The sequence below is a fragment of the Centropristis striata genome, chromosome 3, assembly GCF_030273125.1.
Source record: "Centropristis striata isolate RG_2023a ecotype Rhode Island chromosome 3, C.striata_1.0, whole genome shotgun sequence".
Classification (NCBI taxonomy): Eukaryota; Metazoa; Chordata; class Actinopteri; order Perciformes; family Serranidae; genus Centropristis; species Centropristis striata.
In genome coordinates, this window is record NC_081519.1 from 18,489,773 (window position 1) to 18,501,426 (window position 11,654).

The window sequence follows — 11,654 nt, forward strand, 5'->3', positions numbered from 1 at the left end:
AAGAAAAAAGCTTGTTGGGCTTAAAAACATCTACTTGCCCAGAACGGACCTTCGCTCTTTATATTACACCTGCTACTCTCATACTTTTGAGCCTTTTGAGTCAGTATCAGACACAGAGGACTGTGACAAAGTGATTGTATCTGATGAGTTGGGAGTGGGACCAAGATAGAAGACAATTGACCTTTGACCTCTCACACTGCAATAGGATGCCACAGGAATGAGTTCTTGAACCTGGAAGTAAGTTAGCATTTTAGCGCCGCCGCCACAGGATCTAACCTCTCAAATCCAATGAGGATTTTGAATGGGTTTCTGGTTAGATGCCTGAAAGAAGGCCTGTGGTTATCACAAGCTTAAGAGATTCTTGTTTTGTTGTGCAACACAAACTACATTAGTATATACCCCCAACAGCAGTTGCTAACAAGTGGCTAAATGAGACTACAGTGGTTGTCGGGACATTAAACGATATCACACTGGACACGGACAGGAACTTTCTCTCTGCCTCACAGCCTCTAGTTGTGTGTTTCAGTGCTCTTGTAAACTTTGTTAATAAACAATTTATTAGGCTATGGATTCACTAGTCTGTCAAAACCACTGGTTAGCTTGTCGGAGGGCATTTGAAGCTAATGGTAGTGATGTAGAAGTCATGCAGCTGTGGTGTAGTTTACTATAGCATAACGTTAGCTTTTTACTTCTGCCGGCTGCATTAACGCTTCAACCATCATAAAAGTGGTGTTCATTTGTGAAGATTATCCTGCTGAACACACGTGCAAAAATCAGAAACGTGTTTGCCACAGAGCTTATTTTCTACAATAATCCTATGCAAAAATCCCATAGGCGAATTCTCAATAGAATCCATGGTGATGCTACTTCTGGGTTGACCTACAGAAATACGTCACTTTGTTTGATCTATATAGGGCAAAAAACAAATGTCTCTGCAAATGCCCTACCTATCTTCATATTGATGTACCAATGGATTGTTCCATCATACAGAGGAAAAAAGTGCTTTAAAATTGTAGATATTAAATTCATAACAACAACAGTTGGTATCAGAATAAACTTTGTGCAGTTTGTTTCTTATATATCTTTCAGAACTTTGCTTTTAATTCTGGTATTGGGGCAGTTGCAACAATCTTGCTAAGCAGCAGAAAAAGTTAATGTTATTTCATTAATTTATGTAGCATCCTTAGAGGGAAAAAAATATCAGACACATATTATTACTCATCGTATTTTTTCCATAACATGTGCAGGGGGGATCTTTCTGAAAACATACTGAATAAATATAAATTTGCTCTTGTGTGATATGTGCGGCTGTATGTGTATCTGTATGCACAAATGCATCTAAAGGGATCTTGGTACCCTTGATATAATATTCATGGTATTCCGCCTTGGTATTCACATGATAGTTAGGATTCCTGCATGTGTGGAGAGCTTTAAAAAAAAATAAGGCAGGAAAATGTTAATAATGAATTTCAGTAAACAAAAATAAATCAGTGCAGGCTGGATACGAGCCTAGAAAGATGTTACTGCCACTTTACTACTGTTGCCCTATTAATTCAAACTGGAATTTTTCCTTTTCTGTACATTAACAAGGCAGCAACAGCAAAATAAATGTGTTGGTCCTCAGTTATGATTACTTTCTGTCCCTCTTTATTTAAATATCAGCCCATTTTGTGAAGTATTTATGCTGCAAACTTTCCCAGACTAGCTGTTAATCACTGACCCTCTGTTTGGAGAGGTTTGGGATACACAAGTGTCAGAGTGTGTGTGTGCGTGTGTGTGTGTGTGTGTGTGTGTGTGTGTGTGTTGTGTCTGCCACAGAGAAGCCCAGCAGAAACAGCTGTGCTTTCCAGACTCTACTCTCTTGATTATTTTGCCCTGTGAAGCGTTCATGTGCAGAGTATTCACAATACGCTCGGCTAAAGTATTACTCTGAGCGATGAAGCATTAGCTGGTGGCAGCGCTGACCTTTATCGAGCACACTTAGTCGCTGAGTGATCCAGCAAGCCTTCGTCATTAACTAATTCCACGGCGCAGACTGGATCTGTGTGTATGTATCAGTGCAGCTACACAGAGGCCTTGCTCAGGTTCTCAGTGACATCTGCTGGGTTTTTGCTCAGTGTCATGCTAATTGGATTCACTGCAGAGCGACCAGAAAATAGGCTCACTGCTGTAGCTGCAACTTATTTCATATCCTGCATCAAGTTCCCCATCTATTTCAGGAGGGACATTCCAATTTGTGGGACCTATTCATGCACTAAACCAGGCCATAAAGAGCATGAGATCTGTCATTTAAATCCACATTTATTGCCTCCATTCCATATAGAACATATGGCTATCTCTACACTGTGTTTTTATCTTCCAGATACAGCACAGGAGCCTTATCCCGCTTTAGTAAGCACAAATGAATCTACTGCCGAGCAGATGTTAACAGTGTAGCATGCGGACAAGTCTCGATTTTCTCCACTGGCGGTAAGAGCAATTATCTCCTTTTGAAAGGAGTCCCTGGGAGATAATAGCCTTGCCAGAGTCCACTTAATGAGAGCACACAGTGCTTACATCAGTATTATTCAACACTATGTAGATTTATATCATATGTAGGAGACAAATAACCCACACATGAAACACATCAATTTGGCAGTATGCTCTGCATCACCGCGAAGGACAACTGACTTTTCTTGAGTAAGGATCCTAGCCATGAAGTAATGATGCCGTATTATCTGGTGTGTTCATCTCATATCTCTGTGCTCTACAGGATGCTATGTGCATCCCTTTATCTTCCACAGGAAGACATTAAGAGCAGGATGTCCACTGACTGGAGTCGAGACACTCATCTGTCCAAGTGCCATCCCCGTAGAAAACGAGGCGGGGAAATATACTGCAAACATGATGCTATCTGCACGCTGATAACAGCAGCTGACGGCAGCGGAGATAAAGACAAGTCGTTATGAAGATCATATATTATAGAGACACGGGGTATTTTGGTCGTAATAACAAAAATGCAGCATCTCTTTGAAGCTTGTTTGATTAAAAAAAAGCTTCATATGAATGATCATGACTTTTTGGTGACAACTCATCAGTGTCACATAGGGAAACAGGCTTGAACTTTGCAGCTAATGTGAACAGTACGTTGAGCCTTATTAGCCAAAAGGGCACAGACGTGTTCTTTAATGCCTCTACAGGGAGAGGTGCTTCATTCTGGCTGAAGCACCTGGTGAGAGTGATGTATTTTTTGGATCACTGTTTTCTCAAATGACAGTAAATTGAAGCTGACTGCAGTCTTTGTGTCTGAAATTTATAGCTATTGAGTCATTTTCTGTACAAGATCACAAAGTCAAAATAAAATCTGTCAATATGGACCTGAGAGAGGTTCATGTTAAAATTTGAATGATTCCAATTATGTGATCATACTGACTGGAAGCAGATCCTTCCCTCTGCCATAATGTATGGATTTCATCTAATGGCAGACGCAAAGCTCCATTTTTGTCTTAGTTGCTGCTGTTGTCCTATAAATCTCCAGTTCAGGTCTTCATTTTTCTTTTTCCTGTTGCTGTTGTTTGGCCACTGTACCCAAGCTGTGTGGTAATCAGCCATATTTTCATATCTAATCTATTTATGTTTAAAGATGCTGCCGTGTTGTTGATTGTTTTGTTTTTTGTTGGTTTGTTCGTCTTTGTTTTGTTTTTGTTTTAACTTTTATTCTTTTCTTTCTTGTATACCAAAAAAACATATAAAACTATGATTGCTTTGTGAGAGACATGTATTCTATCATATGTGAACTTGGCAATAAAAAGAATATATAAAAAAAAAAAATCTGTCTATATTTTGGCACCAGGGTCATTTCGTGCTGCATGGAGACTGCTTCAGCTTTGTTGCCTACATTTTAGTGTACCAAATGACTTAGGATAGATACATTAGAATCAAATCATTCAAATTGCATGACTTGTTATGGTAAATAAAACCATCTGTTGTAGATAGATTGAGGTTAAATTATTATTCTTATTTATCAAGCATTTGACACTTTATCAGTACAAAGTGTATAGATTCTAGGTCTCAATAGGGTCTTAGCAGCACGATCACATAAGGTTTTATAAATGACCCATAGAGGGCACTAAAACTACAGCACAGGCCAGCAAATGTTTCATTTTGCTTTTGTCTCACACATATATTAACCCAAATGAAAAACAGGTAATGATATACAAAGCTGTGCTTATGTTTAAATAAATTCCATGCAATAACCTACAAAAGTTCAGAAAACTCACTTAGTTGTTGCGCAAGTGTTAGACAGACGATGAGAAAAGGTGTTCAGACTTAAATATAGTTTTTAAAAAAAATTAGACCATAGGAGACATGCAAACAGAAAGTCAGTCTAAATAATAAGAATCTGTATTTGAATAACACCTGGAAGTTTCAGTTCTGCTTTGAATAAAGCTGTGCTTGACAAACACGTAATTCTTAATTTACTCCTGAAAATACACAAAATGTCTAATCTATATGAGGGAGTTTGGTAGGGCAGCTAGAGATCCCTTTACTTATCCATCAGTTTGAACATGTGAAATGGAAAACCCTTAAAAATGGCTTGATTTAGAAACATCAATCAATTTACAAATTAAAGAGCAAATTCAGGACTTCACCTTAAATTTGTAGATATTTCATGTAGGATTTTATTATATCAAGTATTATTTTTAATGGCTGTCTACATATTAAGGAGTTAAAAACCCATTCCCTGACTCTTACCTGTAGCACTTTTTATCAATCTAGATTGTTGTGAGTGTTGGGGTGTCTGTGGATTATCTTCATTAAGCAGGTCATGATTTCTGGAAAGGGGAGGCTTAAAATGCCCTAAAATATTGCAAAATCATTGACATAACCTATAATTATTAAATTAAGTCTAATTAAATGCTGTCTTATATTATTATTATTATTATTATTATTATTAATAATAATAATTTTATTATAAGATTAGTAATCAGAATCAGAATACTTTATTGATCCCCAGCAGGAAATTTGGTTTTGCTAGTTACTCAAATCAAGAAAGAAATAGAAAGTACATAGTAGAAAAATAACAAAATATACAAATTTAACATATATACAAAATTAAAAATATATACAGACCCTAAAAATATAAACTCAAGAAAATATACAGATTCAAAAAGATATAGGCTTAAGTCATTCGCTTACTTAGAAAACTATTATTGCATAAGTAAGCAGGTGACAATAAATGAACATAATAATTCTTGTTAATAACCAAAATCATTATCAAGAAAACCATGGAAATGTCTAGATATCAGCTCTTAAATTAAACTCTTATGAGCTATATTTTTTGTTATTATTATGTTTGTCCAAACAAATGTACCTTTAGTTGTACCAGACCTTAAAATGAACAATTAATTGAAGAAAACAAGGGTGGTCTAATAATTTTTCCATGACTGTAGATTGTTGCATGGTTCCAGGAAAAGACATGCAGAATTTAGCCTGCTTACAAACTGACACACCATCATATTACAGTCGATTATTCAATATATATTGAATGTTTGCAAATGCTGGATTTCTGAATGTCAGAGGATGTGATATGACTGTAAACTGTAATGTGACCTGGGTTTGTTATCAAAATTCTCACATGTCAAAAATGACCCCACCCTACATAGGTAGACTAGTATGGTTTGAATATCACATTACACTAAATCAAAGCTGAAAGGATTTGATTATGACCACCACAGTTATTCCTACACAGACAGGATGTGTAGGAATGATACAGTGAGCAATGTGCTCTCACTTGATGTGTGGTGGTGTATGAAGGAGGAAGTGAGGCTCTCAACATTACAGGCATGTCAGGAGAGCTCACTCACACCAAATGCTAAAATGTCCTTAAACCTGCAGCTATCCCCACTACGTTTAAAGCTCAGGATGAGTTCAGTTCTAATTCTGATTTCCTTTGACATGTTACCTCGTATCCATGCTGAAGAGATGGAGTCAGAGAAAAATGGACCTGTTTCCACCCCCTGCCTACATGGATGACAGTGACTATACTATGTAGTGAGTAGCTTTAAACATGGCAAGTGAAAAATCCAGAAAAAGGTAAAGGAACATTTAGCAGCATCACAATGAAGGAAGTGAACCACACAAAATGTTTTGTTTTGTTTACAGGATACAACTGTATATTAATTTTAAATATATTGTAACTATCAGTGATGTTCAACATTACACATTTTATATATCTTATATCCTCCATAGTTATGTTACTTGATTTGTCTATAAAACTCAATTAATTTGACTTGTGTTATGTCTTAAATGCAACAAGTTTTTGGTTTGGTTATCCTGTTCAGTGGTTGTGGAGTGCCTTATACATGATGAGAGAAATAAAAACAAAAAGAGCCTCTTCTCTTTAACAAAATTTTGATTTCAGATGAAGACCTGATGGCAGACAACAAGGACCTACTGTAAATTATACTTTGGGATGTTTTAATAGGCGATTGAGTCAGCGGTAATTTAAAGACTCCTAGTTTAATATTTCAGGGAATGACAAAAAGTATCAGTGACATGTCCTTAGTGTAAGGCCGCAGTTCGACTTTCCTAGTAAAAATGAGCCTGTATGAGGTTTTCACGAACTGTACACTGAGGGGCGCTACAACTGACAAACAGAACATGCATAAGTGTTTATCAATGTTTATAATCCACCTGTGTATCTCATGATAATTAATCAAAGTAGTTGGTTAAGGAACAGCACTTGTTGTTTGGATAAGGAACCCTGTGTATCTTGAGTACTGTATCTGATTTGGATACTTTTCATTAAATCCTGCACAGGGCTGTTTTTCTAAGAAACTCTTCTCGTCTTGATTTATTCAGATTTTCCACAACAGGGACACTTTCCAATGTTGTCTGTCCCATAAAAGTTAATAATAGTAACACTTCCAGTAAGACCCCTCCTCCTGCCCTCTCTATTTCAGACTTATAAAAGTGAAAGTATTTAAACGTCTCGGTTATGTAACAGCTGTTTTAAGAATTAAAATAAACTAACGTCAGCTGGCTTGATTCGAAGCAGTTAAAACAACCCTTACTGTCTAAAACGTAAACTTTTAGCGGAATTTTAACCCGTAATATTAGGTCAGGGATGGACAACTTAAATGCTGGATGTGGCCACAATTTTTCATTGACACTACCACAGGGCCACATATAGGACAGTACACTTAACCAGATAAGATGAAACTGCAATTTTAAATATGTTTACAGTGCAGTAACTTAACATATTTCATGCTCAAATGCATGTTTAACAGTATAAATAGGAATATAAAAGGTTTGAAGCAAATAAAAAATAACCACTTACTGTGATTTCTTTTTTTTCCAATGCAATAACGGCAGACCAAAATTAATTGCAAGAAGTAATTTTGTGCATTTCTACACTGCACTTTTAAGATTTCATGCTCATATGCATAGTTGTACTGAGGCCCACCTCAAGTGAGGGTGCGGGCCGTATGCAGCCCCCGGGCCTCCAGTTGCCCATCCCTCTATTAGGTTGTATCTTTCCAAGTTAACTCACAAGGCAGATAAATTCACAAGTGTTTATGTTTATTTCACTTTAGCCGTTGTGAACCCATAATCTTGCACCTGCTGGCTGCTGTGGTTATAAAAGTGGGTGTTGGCTGCTGACAAAGTTTCTGTTCCCTGTAAAGAGAAGTTGAGAGAAAGCGAAAGTGAAAGAGACGAACATGTAGAGCACACATATAACGCAGATGATCATCGTGGCAGTGTTGTGTTACGTCGGCAGACTATTTTTTCTTATCTTCGCATATATAATGGCCTGGTTCATCAACCGACTGTATCCAGTTGTAGACTGGTTGCGACGCACACTGACATTCTTTTGGCGCTGTATGAGAAGAATGGTTACTTCCACAGTCGGATTTCCATTTTTACGTATGCGCGGGGGAAAGGACCCAGGTGAGTCTGAAGTAAACGACGAAGAGAATATTTCAGAGAAAAGTCGCCAACAGGATTTGGAAACCCCTCCCAGTGAGTGTCAACATGAGGCCGCAGCCGGTAAGAGGAGCGCAGACTTCAGCCGAGAGCACACCAACAAGCGACAGAAGACACAAGAAGACATCGAGACTGACGATGAGTCTGACAGCGAGTATGTTAAAACCACAGATGAGTTTTACTGTGGCTATGATTCAACCTGGGAGACTAAGGAGGAACAGCAGAGCCCACCCATGAGGCCCAGGCGATATGCGACATCCACTAATGTGAGTAAACCTGCAGCACTTCCGGTGGGGCCTGCTGCTGTGAGAAGGCCTGCAGGGATCACTTTCTATTTTTAGATTTGAAGTGTGGCTTTGGATGCTCTCATAGTGACATTATTTGTTTTATATCCTTGATCTCATGTGGGGGAATTACTTAACTGCAATTTTAAGACAGTTTGAGTACATCTAAGGCAAAGATGACTTGGCAAAATTCACCACAGTGTTTTTAGGCCTAATATAATCATTAAATGTCTTGAGTTTAAAGGCGCACTATGCAGGAATGATTGCTTACAGTTTGTGAACAAAACATCCAAACTTACCCTCTCTCCCCAGCTCAGCAAAAGTGAAAAGAGAAAATACAGGCAGAGGGCAGCTGGTCCCTGCAGATGCCACAGCCCTCGAGTGCAGTGATTTCCAACCTGGGGGGCCCGACCCCCCCAGGGGGCTCCAAAGATCCACAGGGGGGTCGCAAAGCCCTTTTGATATTAAAGGGTGTAATAAATCTAATGGGTTAAATATATATACAAACTAAAGTTTACAATGGTAAAAATGTCGGTCCCTCAAGAAAAAGGTTGGGAATCACTGCTCTAGTGGGTCATAAGTGATCTTCATGTTTTGTTTTTAAAGAAAATCCTGCAGACCTTTAAACTGACCTTTATGATCTTTTTTTTATGTGTATCAGTACAAGTTTAGCAGATTTGAAAGTGCCGCAAGAGACATGCAGAACTACAGGCACGACTACCCTGTAAGTTACACACACACACAGCCCACTTACTACAAACACACACGGCCCCATCTGTTAACTAAGTACACACTGTCCTTTAAAATTCCCCTACAGTCCCAGAGAAGGCCGCAGCACAGGATGAAGCCAGCATCTGTAAGTACACACATGATAGCTTTATGTGGCCTATTATGAAATGGTTATTATTTAGTATACCAAAATAAGCATAATTCTCTACTGTTGAATAGGATGACAAGCCTAATTTGAGCTTCTACCTGGGAAAGACGCCCTCTCGTCCTGACGGTAGGCCTGCAGTTACAAGCACACAATCTTTAAGTTGTGAATATGTCAAATCAGAGTAACTGCGTACATATCTGTATCACATTAATACAGATTAATTTTAATCTGTACAACTACGCTAACATCTGTTTATAAATGTGGAATTTTGCCATCAGGTGTCTACATACACAATTTCCATGAGGAATGGCGTGGAGAGTATGACACACTGGAGTTTGTACACTCCTATATTCAATGGTCAGTTACTCTATAATCACAGATGTGATCTAAAACGTTTAGTTCCTGTTTATACACTTTGTAATTTGTTTCTGTCAAAGGTTGTTCCCGCTGCAGGAACCAGGGATGAACTATGAGGCCAGCACACTGACTAAAGAAGAGATAGAGGTAAATTGCTTAAAGTTACAAAGTTAAAATCTCAAAAGAAATTATTCACATATGCTGACATAAGTTCTACTTTTTTTTCTAGGTGTTCACGCAAGACACCACCGCAAAGGCAAATCTGTTGAAGTCATACGAGCTCATGCTAGACTTCTATGGTATCAAGTTGTGTAATAAACAAACTGGAGAAGTGCAGAGAGCACCAAACTGGAAAGAACGATTCCAAAACCTCAACAGGTGAGCTCAGAATTTTAATAAAAGATAACGTTCACTAAAAGTTACCAGAACCATTTAAGTAAAGTCTCTATTTTTACTGTTTGTTACTAACAGTCACACTCACAACAACCTGCGCATCACCCGCATCCTCAAGTGCCTAGGAACCCTGGGGTTCCCTGAGTACCAGGCCCCCCTGGTCCGCTTCTTCCTGCAGGAGACGCTCGTCAACAGAGAACTCCCAAACGTCAAAGACAGTGTTCTCAGCTACTTTTTGTTTGCTGTCCTCGATAAGACACAACGCAGAAGTCTCCTCAAGTTTGCCTACCAGAATTATGACCGTAAAGATGAGTTTGTATGGTGTCCGAAGAAAATTCAGATGAAATGGTCAAAGCTATCTGTGTCCAAGACACAGGAGGGAGTCAATGACAAAGAAGATACTTGTGAGCTTGACCTGAATCCCTCTCTGGAGTATTTGAGTCTGGGCAAAGAAGATGATACCAAAGATAAGGAAAATTAAGCTGCCAAAATATAATTACCACTGTGCCTCAAACCCATTATACATGCTAATTTATACTATACTATACTGTCCAGGATGTACTTCATACTATTCATCAAATATTCAGGAACAGTGGAACTGCAACTTTGGAACACCAATTAAACTTCACAAATGGATAAAAATGTTTTACTTACATTCTAATACCCTTTTCCCAGGTTTTACTGTTTCTGCACCACCCACAATGTGTTTCAATATTTTCCAGCTCTATTTCCTTTGTGCATTTATGAGTGTGCCACAACAGCACACTCAAAAATCACTTGTATTTAATATCAGGGTTTGTACGGGTGCTTGAAATCCTTGAAAATGCTTACATTTAAATGTTGTATTTTCAGGGTTTAAAAAGTGCTTGGAATTTGGATAAAGAGCTTGTAAATGCTTGAAATTCTTACTGTATGTATCTTGCAATCTGACTATATACATCTATAGATAATCACATATTCAATGTAAAAAATAATGAGTAGCCTATCTGAAATGAAGACCGTTCCTCCTAAAAGTGTAATACCATCGCTGTTGGTATGGTTAAGTGAAATCTCCCCCTTTTAGTATGTAATTACTCATCTAAATCATGCAATTAACAACCAGTGTGAGATACTGGAAAAGCTTGAAAATGGACCTTGAAAGTCCTTGAAAAATTCTTGAATTTACCACTGAAAAAGTGTACAAACCCTGTTATATGCACGCTGTCGGCTTTCAGTATACTTTTATTTTGATATTTTTCTAGTGTGAACAGACTTCATACTAAAACTAACAGTAGGAAGAAGTGTGGATTTGGGACACAAGCTGTGTGCAGATAAGATATCTAGCCCTAAATAGATAATCACAGTGGTTCAAAGCAGCAGAGAGTAGACAGGGGCAGTAATGAGGAATTATTATCCACTGATGTAGACGCAGATGGGCTTCAAATACTGAATTATCTTTCTCAGTGGTTCATATAATGAATTGTGCCTTACAGTATAGGAATGTATGTGTTATGTTTACTTTAATATAACTAGTCACATTTCTGGACTCACATTCTGATTTTGTGTTTAATAGTTTTTTGACTCATCTGAAATGGGTATATATTTTGTAATCTTCAAAAGTGAAATTGTGATAAAAGGGCTTATACTATGCAATGTAAAAGCATGACAAATGAAGAATAAAGAATTGCTCATCGGTTTTACTGTGGTTAATAAACCTCAAATGGTTGTCCAATTCTCATTGTCTAAAATAAAACCTTGTTTAATAAATAGATTCACAGATTCCTCAACCTTGCATT

General features: G+C 37.8%; 1 protein-coding gene across 1 annotated transcript; it reads left to right on the forward strand.

Moving 5' to 3' along the window:
* Window positions 1–7,578: 7,578 nt before the first annotated feature.
* LOC131968472 (opioid growth factor receptor-like) lies at window positions 7,579–11,640 on the forward strand. The gene is made up of 8 exons (XM_059329369.1): window positions 7,579–8,234; window positions 8,914–8,976; window positions 9,070–9,108; window positions 9,201–9,255; window positions 9,408–9,486; window positions 9,567–9,633; window positions 9,716–9,864; window positions 9,958–11,640. The coding sequence occupies exons 1-8, from the start codon at window positions 7,728–7,730 to the stop codon at window positions 10,358–10,360; spliced, it is 1,362 nt and encodes a 453-aa protein (XP_059185352.1). The 5' UTR covers window positions 7,579–7,727; the 3' UTR covers window positions 10,361–11,640.
* Window positions 11,641–11,654: the final 14 nt, after the last annotated feature.